General features: G+C 36.9%; 1 protein-coding gene across 1 annotated transcript in view; it reads left to right on the plus strand.

Moving 5' to 3' along the window:
- LOC111148261 (leucyl and cystinyl aminopeptidase) overlaps positions 1 to 23,158 on the plus strand; it is a 62,944-nt gene that overhangs the window by 25,937 nt on the left and 13,849 nt on the right. Inside the window, exons 4-12 of the mRNA XM_022504721.1 lie at positions 120 to 240; positions 932 to 1,086; positions 3,282 to 3,395; positions 4,800 to 4,934; positions 8,113 to 8,244; positions 10,786 to 10,946; positions 11,178 to 11,266; positions 17,918 to 18,101; positions 19,224 to 19,380. Of these exons, the coding sequence (XP_022360429.1) occupies positions 120 to 240; positions 932 to 1,086; positions 3,282 to 3,395; positions 4,800 to 4,934; positions 8,113 to 8,244; positions 10,786 to 10,946; positions 11,178 to 11,266; positions 17,918 to 18,101; positions 19,224 to 19,380 (1,248 nt within the window). The remainder of the gene's footprint in view (positions 1 to 119; positions 241 to 931; positions 1,087 to 3,281; positions 3,396 to 4,799; positions 4,935 to 8,112; positions 8,245 to 10,785; positions 10,947 to 11,177; positions 11,267 to 17,917; positions 18,102 to 19,223; positions 19,381 to 23,158) is intronic.

Raw genomic sequence — 23,158 nt, forward strand, 5'->3', positions numbered from 1 at the left:
TCATAAAACTCTTTTTTCAGTTCTCACATATGCTTCACAGTATTCACATGACTATCATGCCATTTTGGTTGTACCTGTCTTTACATCATATATACACATATGTATATGTTTTCTTTTAGGTTTCTATATATGCTGTACCAGAAAAGATTGGTCAAGTTCACCATGCCTTGGAAACAACTGTGAAGCTTCTTGAATTCTATCAAAACTACTTTGAAATTCAATACCCGCTTAAGAAATTGGGTAAGAATCAAACAATGCCTCTGATTTTCATTACTTTTACAACCTAGATTCATTTTGCAAATGTTTTTTTAGAAAACTTTTGCCAAAGTTATTTTAAAAGAAAACTAAGAAACACTTAAATCTTTAAAAATTGTCTCTATTTGTTGAGATTATTCAGATTCCATAAAAACATCTAAATGTGGAGCTTAAAACACTTAGAAGTTTATGGAGGTGTTAAAAGGGCTTACACAGTGTATAAGCTGTGTACGTGGAAATTTGCTTAGGGCTTAGTCTGGAGTTTGACTAATTCTCACCTCCTAAGAAATTCCTGATTCAAATAACAAGAATTGAGTATTGGGAGCTCAGGAAAGCAAGAGCATGTCAGAGCTGTTTAACCAGGAGCTAGATAGAGGAATGTCGGATCTGTACCTTATCCTCCCTGCTCTAAAAAGTTGATTCATTGTGAAGGAATTAGGTTTCTCTTCCTTCGCTAAGTGACAGGGGAGCAGTGACTCTAAAGGGATGGTTCAGGTCTTTCTCAACTGACTGACAGGTGGGGAACGTACAAGACAGGAGTAGGTTTCCATTTGCTGAGTATAAAATGACCTCACTGTCTCCTGATTCACAGTGATAAACCAATGGGTAAAATATTTTTATTTAGGGAGTGCCCTAGATGAAGGAAAGTTGATCACTTCTTTCTTCTCATATCCAGATTTGGTGGCTATTCCTGACTTTGAAGCAGGAGCAATGGAAAATTGGGGTTTGCTCACCTTCCGAGAAGAAACACTTCTGTATGACAACAATACTTCTTCAGTGGTGGACAGAAAACTGGTTACTAAAATTATTGCTCATGAGCTATCCCATCAGGTATTAGTAGCCAAGAATATTGTATTTCATTTCTCTTTTATATCCTAGAGTTTTAGAGTAGAATTAGATGCTAATAAGAAATTTAGTGTTTTATTGTAGTATCACCTTCTTTCATAATAAAGTGGTGTTTTCTTTTTTTTTTTAGATTTATTTATTTATTTGACAGGGAAATAGTGAGAGCAGGAACACAAGCAGGGGGAGTGGGAGAAGGAGAAGCAGGCTTCCCGACAAGCAGGGAGCCTGATGTGGGTCTCAATCCCAGGACCCTGGGATCATGACCTGAGCTGAAGGCAGATGCCTAATGACTGAGCCACCCAGGTGCCCCTGGGTGTTTTCTAACACAAACTTGATTTCAAATGAAAATGCCTTCTCATGTTTGTGTAGCATTTTACAGTTTATAAAGCATTTGCACATCCATTATCTCACTTACTTTTCATAACTGCTCTGAGGTAGGTGATAATCCCAATTTACAGATATGGAAACTGAGACTCAGTTTAAATAAATGACTTACCCAAAGTCATACAATTAATAATTGGCAGCACTGGGCTTGAAGACCACTGTCTACTCAAGATCTGCCTCTCCTTTCTTGCCCTGTAATGATAGAGATCTATTTCACCCCTGACAGATGCCAGCTGCTCAGTATAGCTTTGTGGTGGACAAACCCCTCCCCTAAATTTCACTCTGTTCTCAAAACTCTTGGACTGTAGTTGTCAGGACTAGATTTATGTTTTCTTCTCCTGCTCAAACTGTGTTCTTTGTTAATTTGAGAGAGGGAGGGTACTCTTTGTATGATAAGGAGAAAAAGAAAGAAAATTATGTGGGTATGTGAACATCCTGTTTTCTTCCCCAATACCTCGTCTTTCTTTTGTCCCTTGCTGAGGGGCTTAACAGTGTTGGGTATGGGGGTGCCTGGGTGGCTCTCTGGGTTAAAGCCTCTGCCTTCAGCTCAGGTCATGATATCAGGGTCCTGGGATCGAACCCCGCATTGGGCTTTCTCCTCAGAAGGAAGACTGCTTCCCTCTCTCTCTCTGCCTGCCTCTCTGCCTACTTGTGATTTCTCTCTCTGTCAAATAAATAAATAAAATCTAAAAACAAAACAAAACAGTGTTGGGTATGGTTTGGGGGTGTCACGATGGAAGGGGGACGTGGAAGAAGAGTAGCACATGCTCTGGTCAGTTTGCTTCCTGTCTCAAACACCATATATGTGCAACTCTGGAGCCCTTGTGAACACTTCGTAACAGGCTGACATCTGAAGCACATTTTTATTGACAGTCATGGTTTTGGGCATGTAGCCACGTTGTCCTTTAGAGGATATCCTCTTGGTCTTTTATGCGTGGAGCCACCCATCACCACTTCTCTGTTACTTCTGCTTTAAGTCTTAGAAACCATATTCCTCTGAAACAGGTTTAAAGATAATATCTTTGAAAAGCATGTTATTATAATTCTCAAAACTGTTCTGTTTCAATACCTAGTAATACTATTTTGCTGCTGGTTTGAGATGAGCCGTAGGCCACACTAAATTGCATACCCACCACTCCATTTTGGGGATTTTTGAGATACCTTTTTTTTAGGAGAGTCTCCTATCATTGTTATCCTTCTTATGGTTATATCATAGAAGAAGACATTTAAAGAACTTTCTGATGCCCTTTATTTATATGCATGCCAACTATCTTAAGGAACGTTACTTGAATTCTGTTTTGAATCCTGTAAATACCTCCTCTCAAGTGCCTGAGGAGAAACATGAAGCCTGGGCTTATGTAGGAAAATCTGTCACATACAAATTTATTTCTTAGTTGTCATGGATGGCTGTAGATAGAATGGAAATAATCTTAATAACTTAATATTAGAAGGTAAAAGAATTTCATTATCTAGGAAATAATACTTTTAATGAAGTGGCTAAAAACTGTTTTTACCTAGCAAACAGTGTGTGTGTTAATTTGATAAATATGCTAATTGTGTTTCTTGCTTGTTTTTCCATTCAACAGAGTAAAATATTAAAATTTTTATTTTCATTTTAGAGTAAATATATACAAATTTTCTCATAAGTGTTTAATTTGAACGTAGTTTCTTTAACTAATAACTATTTTTAAGTAGTTATAATCTGGATATAGGTGATTAATCTGACAATTCAATTATTAGGACATTTTTAAGAATGTAAATACTGTGTTGGTTAGTAGTTTGTTTTTTCCCCACAGTGGTTTGGTAATCTGGTCACAATGGAGTGGTGGAATGATCTGTGGCTAAATGAAGGGTTTGCTACATTCATGCAGTATTTCTCTTTGGAAAAAATATTTAAAGAGCTCTTCAGTGTAAGTACACCGTTTGTTATACATACTCTCATATTTGCCATTTGGAGAAATGAAAGTGTTTCTAGAAAGATAAAATTGATCCTTGTTGCTGATGAATCTTCAACTTCTTGACATTTGGCAATGAAAACTAAGCTTTTATTTATTGAAATGTTTCATTGAAAGCTGAAGTTATGTGAAATTATTTTATACTTTGTTAAGATGAACATTTTAAATCACTTTGTTACATTTTATTTTTAAGAGATGTGGCCCTTCTCCTTGAAGGAATTTAGATAAAGTTGAAAAACCTTTTTTGGACAACAAAACATTTTATCGTTTGTATAAAGAGAGAAAGAAATTAAGACAATGTTATCTCTCTGTTGTTACTGTGATCCTTCTTGTAACATGGTACATAGACCGATACAGACAAGTAATTTGCCCTGTTAAGATACAAACCATATTTTGTACCCTTTCTAAAGGGATATCATTGAGATATCATTCTGTCATAGAGGTCATAATAATGATACTGTATTATTAGACTCTGGAGATGTTTCCTATCATTAGAGATATTTGAACACACCAGGCCGTAGTACAATAGGTATTGCCAAATAATCCAAGCAATAGGTGGAAGTGTGTAAATAAAGATCCCATTCAGCCCTAAAATTCTCTGACTTTATATTAAACTTCCTGGGTATATGATCCAAGACTGTTTCAAAATAGGGATACTCTTAAGAGCTTTTAATCTGAACTTTTTATGTAAGTCCTGTTCAAAAACTTCAGGTGGGTAGAAGGAACTAGAATACTAAGCAAAATATTCTAAATCTATGTGTGTTACTTAATTGAGCAATGAGATATACAGTTTCACCACTTGGTGGTGCCCAGAATGTTTAAAACCTTCTAATGGATATTCTAGGGGAGCTTGTCTACTGAGCTATCAATGAATTCTATTTAAGTGTCATATTTTATTTTGAATGAATCTCAGTTAAGGGAAATGTCTATTATCTTAATAGAAACCATGTATGAAAAGTTGGCTTAAGGACCAATTTTTATTTTTATTTTTTAATTTCAGATGCTATTTTAAAAATGTACACTAACCATTTTAGAATATTTACTTTGATTTTCTCTCTGGACTTGACACATTTGGTTGCTTTAGTAATAGATTCTTAATTTATTCTTACGGCATGGTTTAAGAGACAATGCTTTTCATGTGGCTAGGAAGTTATAATTTTTTTTTTTTTAATTTAAGGAATACAAATGAAAGTTGCTGTATTCCTACATTTTAAAAGCTTATTTTCTAAAGTCTAGTGAAGATTTTTTTTAATAATGAACTTAAACAGTTATTAGTCTAACTCATATAAATAATTACTATACTTGCCTTTGCCTTTGATACTTTTTGTGGTTTCCTAATCTGTTTGATGTTTTTGCTAGTATGAAGATTTCTTAGATGCTCGATTTAAAACCATGAAGAAAGATTCCTTGAATTCATCTCATCCAATATCATCATCATCTGTTGAGTCTTCAGAACAGATTGAAGAAATGTTTGATTCTCTTTCCTATTTTAAGGTACTGTTTGGTATACCAAGTACCTGGAATGGGTTTCAAATTAATTTCTTTTTTTTTTTTTTAAGATTTTATTTATTTATTTGACAGAGGTAGAGAGAGATCACAAGTAGGCAGAGAGGGAAGGGGAAGCAGGCTCCCCGCTGAGCAGAGAGCCCAATGCAGGGCTCAATCCCAGGACCCTGAGATCATGACCTCAGCCAAAGGCAGAGGCTGAACCCACTGAGTCACCCAGGCGCCCCTCAAATTAATTTTGTATGTGAGCAAGCTGCATGATTTAGATTACTTTAAAGATTATATTTTAAGATTATTTTCATGTATTTTCATGTTTGCTTCTATTTAAATCTTGGTTTTAACTTTTCTGGGTTTTTCTCCATATCTCTGTTCTCATTTAAGTTCTGTAACTGGTATTCTGGGTAGTTAATCAGATCATACAGCCATATATCTCTTAAAGTTGGTTCAGTCTACAGATCTACAGGTAGAATATATCCAGGGGATGTTCTAAGCAAGCCCTTGGCTGGGTTATTGACAATTGAGGCATGTTCCAAAGTCACAATTGCCAAAACACATAAATAAAAAGAGATTGTAAGAACTGAAAAGTAGATTGTAGGATCAGAAACATAGACTCCAGGTTTGGGAGTAAAGCAAAAACAGAAAACTAGAAACCTGATTAGGATCACCATAGATCAGGGGCACCTTGGTGGCTCAGATGGCTGAGTGTCTGCTTTTGGCTCAGATCATGATCTCTGAGTCCTGGGATCGAGCCCTGTGTTGGGCTTCCTGCTCAGTGGGGAGTTTGCTTCTTCCTTTACTGCTACAACTTCCCTCCACCCCCACTCATGCGCTTAAAAAAAAAAAAAAAAAAAAAAAAAAAGGAAGTCCTAACACGATGTGGTCAAAGTGTAAAAATAGGAGTGGTACTGAAAGTGGAAGGAAAATGATGACTGTAAAAGCACTGGGTGGAGGGAAGTTCTGGAAGGATTTAGTGACAGGGTAAGGCAGGTAAACAAAGAGGTAGCCATGTTTTCCAGGCGAACACCTGACTGGCATGGAAAATGGTTATACTGTTAACAAATAAGGAATCAGGAATTTAGTTAGCTATATTAAATATATTCCAATCAGAGCTGCTGCTGTGATTTTTAAAGCCTGTATTGGATCTGTTGACAAAAATGTTTAAACTTGTGGTTCTGTTCTTGTACAGAGCTGTTACTTCAAGATTTGTTTTGACTGAGCTCCATCATCCTCTGACCCCCACCCCCTAAACCCTGAATTCAGTGTCTTCTGATCATTTGGTTTCTACAGCATATCTAACTCCTGTCAGTATGGTAACTACTTATTTCAGGATTTTGGAATCAGGATTTTCGAATATTTGGGCAAATATCCCACATAATTGGGAAAAGTGGGACACTGAGTAATTTACCAATATTGTATGCAAGAACAAATAAGCATGATTAGGGAAATGTGTTTGACAGACATATTCTTTCTGGGTTTTTAATCTCTAAGCCTAATTCTGATATAGGATGTCTGTTGAGATCAACTAGGAAGTAAATTTTGAAATAAAAGGAAAAAGGTCTAAAATTTAAATGCCAAGAGCCACCAAAATGAGGTGGTTCCATGGAGATGAAGATCAAGCAAGAGACTGAGAACGATGGGCAGTGATTAGGGGGAGAATCAAGAGGGTGTCCCAAGGCCAAGTGCAGAAAGGCTCTAAAGGGGAAGTGAGTAATCAGTCATATCAAATGCTGCTAGCAGGTTGATAAGTTGAGTGTGGGAATTACCATTGGTTTGACACCATGAAGTTCTCCAGTGACCTTGATAAAAACATTTTTAGTGATGGTTGGATGATGGGTCTAGAGAAAGCTGTAAGAGAGCAAATGGAGATGGCAGATGTGGACAACTCTTTTAAGGAGTTTACTACAAAGAGAGTATAAGAAATAGGGTGATAACTGGAAGAGGCATGGGGTTAAAGGAAGGAAGGACATTTTTTATTTGCTTTAAATGAGGAATGTTGCATAGTTTTGTTAATGGGAATGTAACAGTAGTGAGGGAAAGTTGGTGATGCAGGGGTGAAAGGGATCTGTTGGGAACAGGAATGAGTACTTAAGTTGATAGAAAAAGTAACAACATGAAGCACAATATAGAAAAAAGGGAGTAAATAGAAAAAAGGGAGTAGTAGTTATTAAGTTGAGTTGTCTATATCTGATCATCTTGATGGCTTAATACTGCTACATTTTTACCAGAAGTGAAATTCAAAGATTATTTGAGTACCTTCGTTACTAAGTGCTGTTTTAGTCACTGGATTTGAGCTTTTTGGATTTTCCCTCAGCTAGCATACAGTCTAGAAGAGGAAATAAGTATATATCTACATCTATAAATACATACTTAAATGTATATCTACCTAAATATCTATCTAAATATATATATTAAATACATATCTGTAGCTGATGCAGGGAGTGATATAAATTGTTTTTGAAGTTGGAGAACTATTTCTATCTTGAATCAGGGAAGGCCTCCCAAAGATGTTGTTTGGAAATGACGACCTGGGCTTCTGCGGCAGTCTAGTGTCACTGAAGAGCCTTAACAGTTGCATGCCGGGTTCGGAATTATTAGTGTATGCTTTCTGCCCTATGCATTCACTAGTTTCCAGCATATCTGAAGTGACTCTGCAGGAAGAAGAGAGATCTTCGTTACGTTAGCAACATGATATACTAAAACTGGAAATTAATGTACTCCCAAGCTGAGAGGCCTCTGGAGCTCTGCTTGTTGATTATCTCTGGCAGTGAACTCATGAATTCAACTTTTGGTATTTTGAGCTCTGGGATTGGGATGGGGATTCCACAGAAAAATGTGGCATGCTTTTCTATTAAAGATGTATTCATAAACACTTATCATAGCACTGAGACAGGAACTGACAGACCACATAAAGTAGCTTATAGTAGAATTAGTGCACGTGGGAATCTGCTCCCATTATTCTTTTGTCAAATCCCTTAAAATAATTTTTCAGACAATCTGAGCACAATTCACATCTGATTATATGACAGTAAATAACTGTGTATTATAACTGGTTCTCTATAAGAATATACTTAGAATAATTATATTTTGAATTTTAGGTTCTCAATTCTATAACCTTTTATTTCATTTCCCATTATTTCCCCTTTTTCTCACTTTTTTTTAAAAATAGGGAGCTTCCCTCTTGTTGATGCTGAAAACTTACCTCAGTGAAGATGTATTTCAACATGCTGTTGTTTTTTACCTGCATAATCATAGCTATGCATCTATTCAAAGTGATGATCTGTGGGATAGTTTTAATGAGGTAAGTGACCCAAATATTTCATTTAGTTCTGAGAGAAGAGTTCTTCTATTTATATTTTTATCAAGTATATAACTAAGCTATGGGACCAAGAATAGTTATTTGAGAGAGAGGGGATGACTGGATTAAATGTCAAGAAATGGAAGTACTCATCTTAAGTATTGAGATTATTGTGTATGGCCCTGTGTAACTATTTTTGTTCTATACCTTAATCTCAATTCCTACTTTGTAGGAAAGTTGACCTTCCTGAATTAATATATGTTACTATATTTTCATTATTTGATTTTTTCAAAAATCTGTTTTCCTTTTCTTATGCTTTTGCATCTTTATCTATCTCTGATTCATAATTTTTTCCTACACTCTGCTCTATAAATCCTCCTGTATTTTGTGGCCATGTTCCTACAAGGCCATCTTTATAGAGGATAGATCATAAGCTGCCGCCATGGGCTGCGTATTGCTCTTGGATCATTTTGCTGTTTGGATTTTGTTGTTCCTGCAGGTGTTCTAACAAGCAGTGCAGTTAAGTTCGAGTTAGGCTTCAGAGCAGTGCGTGAACCCAGCCTGCATTGTACATTTCTGCTAATTGCATAACCCTTATGAGCATTTTGGTATGTCACCCTGATCCAGATCAATGGTTCTTAATGTTTTGGAAGATCACAGACGTATTTGAAACTTTGAAGAATATTCTGGACATGTTCCCCAGAAAAAACACATATATACACAAAGTTTCAAAGTTTTAGGGCCCTGGATTAAGAATTCCTATTCTGGGGGCACCTGGGTGGCACAGTCGGTTAATTGTCTGACTCTTGGTTTCGGCTCAGGGTTGTGGATCTCAGGATCGTGAAATTCAGCCCATGTCAGGCTCCACACTCAGCGCAGAGTCCGCTTAAGACTCTCTCCTTCTGCCCCTCCCCTCTGGGCACACTCACTCTCTCTGTCTCTCAAATAAGTGAATAAATCTTAAACAACAACAACAACAACAACAAAAACACCTTCTACTCTGAATCTTTCCCATATACTCTCTCTGCTTCCTTATCTTATCTGAAACCTTGCATTTTCTAGCTGTTAACCCTGCGCCCAGAAGATAGACCTTCCCTTCTCTCTGAGTTCTCTTTGCGAAGATGAATTAGTCCTTATTACTTAAAAGTTGCTTCCAAATCACTGTTTTTTCTCTCATTATATGGTAACATTTCAATTGAAAGCCACATTATTTATTCTATACTCATTGCATTATCTCCTGACCTTTAGAATATATTTCTGCCTTTCTGACTGTCTTCAGCTTTTGCATCATAATGTTTTCCTATCCCAATCTCGCCCCTAACACTATCCCCAGGTCTTTCAGCACCTACATCAAATAATGCACTGGGCTTTTCATTTCCATTCTGTTTGAGAGGCCCAAAAGTGCCTTTGGCAAAGTTTGTTTTCTTCCCAATTCCTTATCTATAGAGATGAATAGATCAGAGCCACGAGAAATGTAATATTAATATTGCAATGAATTTGGGTAGATTTCATCCATCCTTTCTGCTTTAAATAAATGGGCATATGGATGTAGAGGTGAGGCCTGTCGTCATGGAACGATACTGTTAGCAAACACTTAAAGTGCTTAATGATTTTAGGGGCTTGCCATTCAAATCCATATGCAACCTAGAAAATGGTTGGAATCGGAAGGTTAACTCACCTGCTTTAAAGAGATAGTTCCAGAATTTCTTCTTAATCAATGATCCCAGTGTCATAGAGATAGTGGACTTTAGAGGGTCTGTGAATCTCCGACGCTGGATTCTAGATTTCGTAGATACACTGATGCAGTTTCTGGGAGAGAGCACTGGGCCCATTGACATCTTACTCTGTCGCTGCTTTCTGACGCTCCCCACGGTATTAGTTCTTTCCAAGGTGGACACTCACATGTACGGAAAGCAGAGGGTCTGGATGCAGGCTGACTCACAGGAGAAAGTAGCTGTGCTTCTTACTGTAGAGTATTTGTCATGATTCATACCTTCTAAAGAGTGGTATTGTGAGCTGAAAGAGTGCTTGTCCTGACGTAGAGATTTGGACAAACTCTGGGTGTACTTCTTTTTCTTTCTTTCTTTCTTTCTTTTTTTTTTTTTAAGATTTTATTTATTTATTTGACAGAGATCACAAGCAGGCAGAGAGAGAGGAAGAGAAGCAGGCCTCCTGCTGAGCAGAGAGCCCGATGCGGGGGCTCGATCCCAGGATTCTGGGATCATGACCTGAGCTGAAAGCAGAGGCTTAACCCACTGAGCCACCCAGGCGCCCTGTACTTCTTTTTCAACACAGGGTTTCTCTCACTTTCTCTAGTTATCACTTAGTTCTGTTCCAGGTGACTTTCCTTTTGGCAGCTGCTCATTCACTTAGATCAAAAGTGTAAATTTAACTCTGTATTTGTGCTTCTGGTTTTCTATTAACAGAATGTGTAGTCTTCATAGAATATGGTAGGCAGAGAGGGAAAGGTAGAAACTAAGCTGTTCACTTTTAAGCAAAAATAAATTATTCTTTCTTTCTTTTTTTTTTTTTTTTTTTTTGTAGATCACAAACAAAACACTAGATGTAAAAAAAATGATGAAAACCTGGACCCTGCAAAAAGGATTTCCTTTAGTGACTGTTCAGAGAAAAGGAAGGGAGCTTCATGTGCAACAAGAAAGATACTTTTTAAATACAAAGCCTGAAATTCAACCTTCAGATGCAAGGTACATTCCAGCTTTCTCCTCCAGCTCTCTCTCTTACACCCTTGGATTAGAGTATTTGCAGTCACAGGTTTCTATGAAACCTAACAAGATTATCTTTTTCTGGGAATAGCTTGAAAATTTCTTCTTCCTGCCAAAAGGAAAAAAAAAAAAAAAAAAAGACCCAACAAATTATGTGTAACTGACTGAAATATTGGAGAGAGTAATAATCTTCCAAATTTTTTTTTTTTACAGCTATCTCTGGCATATTCCACTATCCTATGTCACTGAGGGAAGAAATTTCTCAAAATACCCATTGGTATATTTACTGGACAAAAAGTCAGGTTTGACTCTAATTAATTCTTTTCTGATAAGAAATATGTAACAGCATATTTTTTTAAAACTCTGACCTAGCAGCAGGAAGGAGATTATGGTTTCCAAAGTACACACTGTTGGAGCTAGTTTTACGAATCACCTACACAAGATAGGACTAAAGTGAGTTTGGTCCCTATATCATGTATGAAGTTAGTCTTTCTTGTTCATGGGAAGGAAAGTATAGAAAATTTCCTTGAATGTGCTAGCAGTCTTGGTAGAAAACAGCAAATGCTGTCTTTTTTTATATCCTAGATAAATATTTTATGTTACCAAGTATAAAGTAGTAGAAGCAGAGCAGTCTCTTAAAGTATACTCCGCTCTCTACGTTTTAGGGGTGAGTTTGGGCAACTGCATTTCAGGTGATTCTCATGCATTATAAAGGTTGATTCATGATCTAGATTTAGAGCAAATAATCATTACAAAATGTCCTATGAACATAGTATACATTTTTTGTTAATAAGAAAATTGGGTAAGAAATTATGATTCCAAAGAGGGGGATAAGAAAATGTAAAGATTGTATATGTTGTTGGACCCGTAGGAGTCTATAAAAAACAAAATTGAAATGTAGTTTCTGACCATTTGTTAAATACCACTGTAAATGCCACACCATGCACCCTCTTAATTTACATCCTGAAAGAACATGAAGGTCTTGGGTCCTGCAGGAACCATTAGTGATACTCTAGATTTATGAAAAGGGAACATTTCCTGTTTGAATTTGTATCTGGTTTTCACACCTATATTTTTGAGAGGGGAGTAGAGTCTAGTGGCTAATGGAATGGACTTTGGAACCAGAGTGTCTGGTTCACTTGTATGCCTGCATGTTGCTCTATGATTCTCTGCACCTCATTCCCTCAGCTACGGAGTGGACATCATGACCCTATTTTATAGTGTTATAGATTGAGTTCATTTATGTGAAGCACCTACAGTGAGTGATGTCTGGCCTGTGTTACGTGGTATATACAAGTTACCTGTTGTTATTCATGTTATTATTGAAAAATAAATCTTTAAACATAGTATATCCACATTATATAAAATCTAGAAAATGGAGAACAGATCACCCCATCACAACTATTCTCATGATTATTTCTTTCTAATAATTTTTAAATGTTTTTTTACTTAGTTGATACCATTGTGTACAAGTGATTTTTATCTTGCCTTTTTAAAAAACACATACAATATTGATTTGATTTTTCCTTACTGTTGGACACTTGATTCACCATTTGTCTCTATTTTAAAAAAAGGTCTTGGTAAAAATTTGTGATCTTAAATGTTTTGCCATTATATGAACTTCTTCATAGGAATGCTTCTCAGAAATGAAGACTGTTATCTTTTGTGATTTAATACACATTTCTAAGTTGCCTTTCTGAGATGTAATAATTTATAATGCCAGGTGAAATACGTGAGCATGCCAATTGCATTGCCGTTTAACTAGAGTTGAGTGTTAAAACAATCTCGTTTAAAACATTAAGAACACTTGATAGTATTATATCTTTGATTAATATAACATAACCAGGGGTTCAAGGAAGGGCTGCCTTTGATGAAAACAAAACTCGTTACTTTTAAGTGGCCTTGGAAGGACGGTCCCTGACTAAAGAAAGAACACTTAATCCCATCTCCCTTTTTGGACCAATAAGGAAATTTTCCAGACCTCCCAATAGTATGTAAATTTTTGGTGGTATTAGAAATAATTGGGCAATGAGAAACCTGCTTTTATAAAAGACCCTTAACTTTTAAAGCTCAGTTTGAATGTGAGCTTTGAAAACTGTCTTTGAGTCTCGTATCCCAAAGTCTAGCTCCTGTTTTCCTGCTGTAGCCTTTTCTCCCTCCGCCCTTCCCTGGCACTCTGTGCTTCTGCTCTACAGAAACTGTTTCATACCTCAGTTGTGCTCTCCTGCCCTTGCACGTGCTGTTTGCTCTCCGGAAGAACACTCTTACCTTTCCACTCCCTTGATTTACTCTATTCATTCTTCAGATCCCAGCGCGCTCACTGCTTGCTCCAGGCAGCCTTCCCTAACCTCAAGACAGGTTAGATGTCTGCTTGTGTGCTCTGATGATACGCTCTACTTTTCTTCTTTTGATGTACTGTAAATACTGTTGCCCTTAGGTCTGTCCCCACATTAGATGTGTTCCCTATTTAAGGTAGAGTTCCTGGCTAGCTGAATCACTTTTGCAACCTTAGCACCCAGCCCGCACACATTTTTTAAATGGATAAACTTCAGTATGTAACGGGGTGACTCAATTTCAGGTCTCACTGTGAAAAGTTTTAGGAAAAGAGCATTCAAAGCCTGATGAAATGATAACTTCTATTTTCCTTCCTCTGCAAGTATTCTTAATAAAGGGGAATATGCAAAATGTGCCATAATATAATTGGTTTAATCTGGAGCTGGAACGGAGCCAACAGATGATGAAAGCAGTGTCTGTTACGTCCTCTTCTCAAATGTCCTTCCCCTTGCTGCCGCCGCCATTGCTGCCGCTGCTGCCCCCGCTGTTTCAATTCCTGGCAGTGCAGGTTTTGAGAGTCCACACTGAAAATGTTCTGTCCTCACTAAAAATTATTGACCCTGAGGGTGGTTGGGTCTTCTTGGTTCCTAATGCTCTGGTGAGAAGCACTCTTATTTTATTTGCATTTTAATTTTTTTCTATTCTCAAAAGAAGTGTAGCAGAGACGGGGGCTACAGAGGCTTACTTTTTGCCATATGACTTTAGTACGGTGTGTGATTTGTTAAGTCTCTAGTATATTTCCATGTGTTCTAATGCCAGGGCTGCTGGGTTAGTCCATTTGTTCAGTCAACTATAGGAGTTATGTGTGATCAATATCTTTGTCACTTTTTCCCACATACGTGAATTTTGAGTGATTAATAGTTGGGCTTAAGAAGGTGTGAAAGGGGCCATTTTGTCAAGCTACATATTGAGGAAATTTCACTAAAATAATGAGTGTCTCCCTCTCCCTTCTCTCCTCTTTTCCCTCCCCACTCCCTCTCTCATCTACATCTTACTCAGACCTAAGCTCTTTAACTGTAGGAAATCTTTATATTAAATCTAATTTGAAACATTGATGATACCACTGTGCCAGAAGTATGTATCTCAAACTAAAAGACCTGGCGTTGTCTTTGAATAAAGGGCATTTGGAAGAAAAGAATAAGGAAGGGCATATAATTAAGGTATTTATTATGTGCCATCCTTTGCTCTTGTCCCCCCCCCCAATAAAATAAAGGAGAATAAAGGGTACTGGGGAAAGGAATGCTTTTTTTTTTTTTTTTTTAATTTATTTGACAGAGATCACAAGTAGGCAGAGAGTCAGGCAGAGAGAGAGGGGGAAGGCAGGCTCCCTGCTGAGCAGAGAGCCCGATGCGGGGCTCGATCCCAGGACCCTGAGATCATGACCCGAGCCGAAAGCAGAGGCTTTAACCCACTGAGCCACCCAGGTACCCCGAAAGGAATGCTTTTGAACAAGAGGGGATGTAGTTTAACTGCGCATATCGTGCTAGCCTTCTGGAGCAAGCTGCACAGGCAACTTCTCAACTTTGTGTAAGAACTTGTTTTTTGTTTCTGTGTTTTAGCGTTTCTGTATAAAACAGTAGTTGATTTTCGTAGCTCATTGACAAATGGTTTTTAAAATCACTACTAAATTGCTTCATCTGGGCTTCTGCCATATAAGATTGGAGTGAGTCTTTTTTAATACTCAATGGACTGTGAAAATTGAACTCTTAACCTGTTAATGATTACGATAAATTAAAAACATATGAGGGTAGCCTCATCCACATTTGAGCTGTAGGATGTAGTTACCTCCCTTGTGTGCAAAGCTATTATTTTTTGATACCTGTGGTTTTAAGGTCCTTCATTCTGGATCATTCAGAAGACCTGAGGGAGACTAATATGTTGATTCTTTAAATGATAACTCTCCTCTCTCTGCTCTTGGCTACACTGCTTTGTATTCTGTCATCGAGATGACAGTAATAATTTCGAGTACACTCCCAGCTGTCTTCCTCCTTTCTACCGTCTGGACTTGGCCAAGTTTACAACACGGCGAATTGCTTATCAGTCAAAATACACTGTATTTCAGTATTTTCCTGTATCCATCCAGTGGAAGAATTGCCATACTTATCATTTCTTGCCTCTTTTTTTGGCAAAGGGAGATTTGGAGCTCTTTAGACTTGATTCCCAAGGTTCTTTCTTGATAAAAGCTCTGCAGGAAATTGTGTTAGGTGACCTGGAGAAGGTCAATATTTTTTCCGTAGTTACTGATAAAGTTAATTTCATCAGTTTTTTTATATTATATATATTATATATATATTATATATATAATATATTATAATATATATTATATTAATAATTTCATCATTGTTTTTTAAAATGTCTCCCTATTATTCCGTAGAACTGCATTCTGCTCTACGAAAAGGAATAAATCCTATTAATGTAGTTGACTTTTCCCATCTTCTGCTCTATCAGCCATAGAACAGAAATTAATATAGGATTTTTTAATGGAAAAAACTGATTATTTGGTATGTCATGTTAGGACATGATCAGAATGTAAGTCTTTTCCATATTAAACATCCTTTGTAGTTTCAGTAGAATTGGAGTAACTCAGGTATTAAGAGAATCTGATAAATTTTAATAACTCATGCTTTTGAAGTTGATAGACCCTGAGATTTTAGGTACCAAATTTAAATGTGTTTCTAATGCATTTTATGTGCAAAAGCCATCATACAGAGTTATTATGGTAGTGAAAATTTTAAAACAGTGTAAGTATTTCCAAATAGAAGATGGGTTAAACTATGGTAGCTTTTCAAATGGAATTTATGAAGATACTTGAATACAGTGGATATGCTTCATACTGCATATGAAGACACTGGAAAAAATGGCTGAGGTAGAAACTGATAGGTAAAAAAGCAGTACAAATATTAATGCATATCTATCCACTGTGTGAAATATTAATTAAAATGTGTATGGGAAAAGTCTTGGCACAGAATACACCCCACAAAGCTATCATTGTCTGAGTTTAGATTATTTTCTTTGTCTCTGTTCTTCTTTGATAATTTTTAAAAATTAGTACTCCTTAAAGTTGGAAAGAAAACTTACTTCGTGGGGCACCTGGGTGGCTCAGTGGGTTAAGGCCTCTGCCTTCGGCTTGGGTCGTGATCGCAGGGTCATGGGATCGAGCCCTGCATCGGGCTCTCTGCTCGGCGGGGAGCCTGCTTCCTCCTCTCTCTCTGCCTGCCTCTCTGCCTACTTGTGACCTCTGTCTGTCAAATAAATAAAAAAAGAAAAAAAAAAAAGAAAACTTACTTCATAAGTATCTATAAACCATATTTAGATTTGGTTTGAAAACCTTTACTGTGACATGGTTATTTTGTTCATTCATTTATTAATTAACCAAGGATTTTTTTTTTTTTAGTATCTGCTAGGAACATTGTTCTGGGCACTGAGGGATTAGCAGTAAACAAAATAGTAAGCTCATGGAACTAGATTCTAGTAAAAAGTAAATCTGGAGATGCTCAGAAGCATACGCTTAACTATTAAATCCAAGTCTTTGTTGCCAACTTACATAAAGGACATTTCTCGATTCGTAATTTAAAGGATTTGAAAAATTCCTACATATATTTTGTAGTCAGATTTTGTAGTAATATATTTTGGTAGTCATATATTTTATGACTCCTTATTAATTGAAATCATTTTATATAAATTACCAACAATTCTTTTAGCATTCCTATATTTAATAGTAGGGACCCAAAAATGCATATCACTTTCCTGTTATTATAACCGACTTATTTATTTGTGCCTAATGAGATCTTCATCCTCCCCTAATGTCTATTTTTGCTAGCTTTGAATTATGTGACTTTTCTAAATAGCTTCATTTATTCTTCCTCCAATGTAATTAAAGACAAAGACTGAGATGGAACACTTTTTACATATTTTGTCACTATCTTCCCTGCTTCCTCACCCTACACACTCTCATCACCTTCTTAAAACACCTGTATATCTTGAACTCTCAACTTGGATGTCATTTCTTCCCAGAAACCTCTCCTAACCTCCACTTGGTGGTGGAGCATTTCTTCTATGTTCTTCCATAGAATGCCAAATTTTCTTTTTCCGTCGATAACATTTATATGATACTCTGTTTGCCTGACTACATTGGGCTGTAAGATCTGGGGAAGAAGGGGCATTTCTCCCTTGTTCACCATTAAATAAAAAATTGTTAAATGAATGCGTGGTAAATGGTAGGTATTCATCCTTTCTGATGGCTGAGTAATAATCCGATATATATATGAACCACATCTTCTTTATCCATTAAGGAGGGCACATGATGTGGTGAGCACTGGGTGTTATACACAATTAATGAATTGTTGAACACTACATCAAACACTAATGACATACTATATGTTGGCTAATTGATCTTAAGTTAAAAAAAAAAAAGTAAAAAAAATTTTTGAAACAAATGAGTGGTGATCTTTGCTGACTTTAAAATAACTGCACTAGGAGGCAGACATTTAGTTCCTTAGTAGAATAATTAAATGTAACAATATACTATATTAACTTTGAAACAAACAAAATGCCCATTCAGTACTTTTTCTTCTCCTATTATCTCTCCTCTCTTTCTCTCATTTTTTGGTCTGTATTAGGTGTCATCAATCTTACAGAAGAAGTGCAGTGGGTCAAAGTCAATACGAACATGAACGGCTATTATGTAGTACACTATGAGGATGATGACTGGGAAGCACTAATCAAACAGCTGAAAACAAATCCTTACGTCCTGAGTGACAAAGACCGAGCCAACCTCATCAACAACATCTTTGAGCTTGCAGGGTAACGTGAGCTTGGTTTGGGTTAGCTGGTTGGTTTTTAAACAAGTGTTCTGCAGAAAAAAACACTTTAGAAAAACAATTCAAGAGAACTAGCGCATGTATTGTCTGTTAGGTGTACTCGTTTTGGATGATTGGGAAGATGTAAGTTCTAATCCTTGCCTTCAGGGGTGTTATAATCTATATAGAAACATCCACTACAAACACAGTGAACAGTTAAATAACAAGATTTAAATAATATCTTAAGACTTGCCCATACCAACAAGTAGGACACCTGTTTGCTGAGTAAAGTAGGCATCCAGGCTTTATTTCATGAGAGAATTCTTTTCAAGCAGCATTTAGTTTAGGCGTGAAGCTTAGTGCCTACCCACTGGTTTAAGCGATGTGTCTGAGAAGTGGGGCCTTCTTACTTGTGTACAGCTTGCCTCCTAACTACTCTGTGCATTATGGAATCCCAAAACCATGTATGGCAGTGATGTGTGTAGCTATCCTCTTAAAAGTAAGAGTACCAACTTGGGTTGTTATTGGGTCTAGAGACACATGGAATATTCAAAAGTGTTCTTTCTGACCTTTGTTGACCTTCTTATTTTGGTTCATTTTGTATGAAGTGACCTTACATCATCTGAGCCATCATTGTTTTGACTTCTCCTAAATGGTTAATTCTTAAAATATGCTCACCATAAATTCACAGTGGACCTGTAACAAGTTTGACAAATTCCCATACAAATAACAAAATATTTTCTTTTTGATTCAAATCCTCTTTATGCTACTTGTCCTCACCTGGTAAATATAAGTAATAAATAAATAAATAAAGGTAGTACTCTTCATCGTTTCCCATGAAACGGGACGTTATAATACTTTCCATGAGTCTGTAGCAATTTACAGGTGACTTGGGGAATAAAACTTGAACTCTTGTTTATCTTTCTCATGAAATCTATCTTTAACCTTGGGTCATACACATGAACTTAATCAAGGATAATAATATTTAGTCTGACTTTACAGGATACCACTCTAAGCTTAAAATTTTAGTTCTTCAAGACTCACCATCTGTTCATAACATTTCTCTGCATGTCTATAGAGTTCATCTCCCTCAGCATATTGACTTTTCTGTTCCATTACCTTTTAGCTTAGGCAAGGTATCTATTCAGAGGGCCTTTGATTTGATTGATTACCTTGGAAACGAGAACTATACTGCACCCATCACTGAAGCCCTGTTCCAGACCGGCCTCATCTATAACCTCCTTGAAAAGCTAGGATACATGGATCTGGCCTCAAGAGTAGTGGTAAGTCTCCCTTATTGCCAGTATGTCTTTGTTGCTTGCCTTTAATGTTGTGATTCACAGTTCTCTTCAGCAGAGTAATTGGCTGAAAAAGCAACCAGCCACGTTCCCTTTTCTTCATTTTCCTAGTTATGAAATCTTTACTTTGAATCATAATGACATTGCTGAGCAGGAAGTGTTGATAAAAGGCTTGCATAACATGGTCTTGTTTGAATATCAAAATAAAGAATTCTGACACTGCTGTCAAAATGAGGTCACATGAAAAGAAAACCTCTATTCGAATCCCAGTCTATTTTTACATAATAAATGCTTGAAGTAGGTCCTTTTGCAATGGGGTGTTCCCCATTGATTTCCTAGTTGGTCATTATGAAATGACGGTGATGTTTGTATTGAGAATATCCTGTTTTAGGAGTTCTTACTGATACCTCTCTTACGGAGGATGATACTGGTGGATATATTTCTCTGCAAAGTACTAAAGGAGTCTCGGTATTGGGGACTGCTTTCCCTTTTTTAAAACCAGTTGCCTAATTAGTATTAAATTAGATTTAATACTGATCTCTCAGTATTAAACTGTTGACAGAGTAAAAGCTTGGGAGGAAGAGATTAATTCTTTGTTTCATCTGACTCTGAATCATCACATTCTGACAACAGGTTTTGCTTTAGAGACCAGTCAGATTTTCCAGGGACTAGGCAAAAGTCAGCTTTCAGAAAAAGGAAGTATTGAACCAGAAATTAGAATGTCTTTTAGGGTTTTGGTGTCTTCACTGGGGAAGGCAAGAGGTTGGAGTACATCTTTTTTTTTTTTTTTTTTTTTTTTTTTAAACAACCCCCTTTCTGCCTCTTGCTAGGCTACTGCACATCTTCTGTGATGAGTTCTCCCATCACACACTATTCTCAGCGTGAGGAGGCAAGGCCAGCTGGTGGGCCATATGGAGCTTGAGAAGCACCCTTCCCCCCAGGTCTCTGATCTGACCCCAAAAGAGCCATGCCTATCCCTTCCCTTAAGTGTGATGCTTAAGTCAGATGATTTCTGAGGGCTTTTCTAATTGTTAAGATTTTCAACTTTCTTCTGTATCATGAGGCTCTTACCATCCTTAATAAAAACCAATATCTTCAAAATGTGACTCAACCCATAGTAAATACTGAGCAAATAAATGAGTGAAACATACCAGAAACTGGTTCATTTCAGTGCTTGTTATGTTCTATACACCATGCTTAAGTGTTTAATGTAGATTACCTCATTTAATCCTCACACAATGCCAGACAGATATCTCTACCTTCCTTGGATAGATAGGTAGAATCAATAACCTCCCTCCCATCACTTACTAGTAAATTAAAAAGCTGAGCTTCAAACTCAGATTAGTTCCACTCTGAAGCCCAGTTGTTTTGTGTTATGTTGCTGTATTTTAACTTAATTTGTCTTCTAGCAATGTCATCTTTCAAAGGATACCTTTTGGTTGGAAAAATCAAGTCTGTTTCTTTGCTGCTATCATTTTTTTTAGATGGAGGTTGTAAATTAAAACCATTTGAAAAATTTGTAGACCGTGTGTTTAAGGTTTAAGATGACAGACTTACACTTAATGCCCTTGAAAATAAAGTTGTCAACTTAATATTTGAGATTTCTTTTATATTTAAAATGTTAATAAAATTTATAGTCTCTGTGTGCACTTCGAGGAGTATGCAGATAACTTATTGGTCTCTTTAGGGCAAATTTAGAATCCAACACTGACTTTGTACTGTTAGTATATGGAAGAGATTGGCTTTGTGGTAGCCACTTCAGCTACTGTAGGTGAACGTTTGAGTTGTTTGCAATTTGGAGCTATTACGAATAGCATTGCTACGAATATTCTTATATATAGCTTTGTTGAATATATGTATGTATTTCCATGGGGTATGTATCTGGAAGTGGAATTGCTGAGTCATAACATATTTATAGTTAATACTGTACCATCAAATCGTTGTTCAATGTTGTATCAGTTTGTGCTCCATCAGGAGGGTATGAGAATTTAAGTACTATTCTGGCTCTGTATCCTTGTCAACACTTTGTATTAATAGAGATCTTTTTCCTTTTAGCCATCCAGTTGGATGCATAGTGGTATTGCAATTTTGGCTTTAATTTGTATTTCCCGGGTGCCTGGGTGAGTCAGTCGGTTAAGCATCTGCCTTCTGCTCAGGTCATGATCCCAGAGTTCCAGGATCAAGTCCCGCGTTGGCTCCCTGCTCAGTGGGGACCCTGCTTCTCCTCCTGTCCCTCACCCCACTTTCGTGCTCTTTCTTTCTCTCAGATAAATAAGTAAAATCTTTTAAAAAAATTATTTGTATTTCCCTAATGACTAGTGAAGATGAATTCCTTTGGATTTGTTTATTGACCATTAGAGGTACACTTTGGTTAAGTGCCCAGGTGATTAATGTTTTTTCTATTGGATTTTCTGCCTTTTTCTAATTGATTTGTAGAGCTCTTTATATATTCAAGATAGGAGTCCTTTGTTGCTCATGTATATTTCCAAGTATCTTCTCCCCCTCAGGCTTACTTTTTCAGTCTCTTTATGATGTTTTTTGATTAGCGTAAATTCTTAATTTTTGTGTATGAAATCTGCCAACCCACAGATTTTCTCCCTTGTTCCCTTCTGAAAACTTTATGATTTTACCTTACGCATTTAGAACGATGACCCATCTGGAATTGATTTTTGTGTATGGTATGAGTTAGACACAAAGATTCTTTTTTTGATATGGCCATCCAGTTGATCCATCACCAGTGTGCTTCATTGTATACATAGATTTTTTTATTATTGAATTTTTATGATTACTTTGGGGGTTATTAGTGCCATATCAAATCAACACCACTTGCGGTGGTAATTTAGTTTCCTTTAGCTGCCATAATAAACTAGTACAAACTTGTTGTCTTAAAACAACAGAAACATGTTCTCTTACAGTTCTGGAAGCTAGAAGGTCAAAATTAAGGTGTTGGCAGGGCAGATGGATTCCTTCTGAGGGAGACTGTGTTCATGCATCTCTGCCAGCTTTGAGCAGTTGCCAGCGGTACTTAGCATTCCTTAGCTTGTAGATGCATCACTACAATTTCTGCCTCTGTCTTGACCTGACTTTCTCTCTTTGTTTCTGTGTCCAAATTTCCCTGTTTTTATATAGGCACCAGTCAGTAGATTTGGGCCCATCCAATTCAGTATGACCTTATCTTAAATCAATTACATCTGCAAATACCTATTCCCAAATAACTTTACACTCACAGATTCTAAGCAGACATGAAGGTTGGGGGGATACAATAAATAACTTGAGTATGTATCACTCATTTTTTTTTTTTTTTTTACTATTGAAGGATCATGTTGGTAGTGAATATACTTTAAGAAGTTAGCAGAATGGGGGCACCTGGGTGGCTCAGTAGGTTAATGCCTCTGCCTTCAGCTCAGGTCATAATCCCAGGGTTCTGGGATCGAGCCAAGCGTCAGGCTGTCTGCTCAGCAGGGAGCCTGCTTCCCCCACCCCCCCGCCCTCTCTGCCTACTTGTGATCTCTTTCTGTCAAATAAATAAATAAAATCTTTTTTATAAAAATGTATAAAGAATTATTCTTTAAAAAAAAAAAGTTAGCTGAATGTTCTTGAAGCTGCCCAGCTAGTTAAATTTCATGGTGACAGAAGCCATTCTTCCCCCTGCCTCTCTCCAGTAACTCTGTTGGGGGCCTAGTGTCAGAAAGCTCTTGATACTTACCTCAGGCTGTCTATGCTGTGAACACAGATGCTAAATTCAATCTAAGGAGTTAGATCT

Source organism: Enhydra lutris, unplaced genomic scaffold (assembly GCF_002288905.1).
Source record: "Enhydra lutris kenyoni isolate GAN:26980312 unplaced genomic scaffold, ASM228890v2 scaffoldscaffold19, whole genome shotgun sequence".
NCBI lineage: Eukaryota > Metazoa > Chordata > Mammalia > Carnivora > Mustelidae > Enhydra > Enhydra lutris.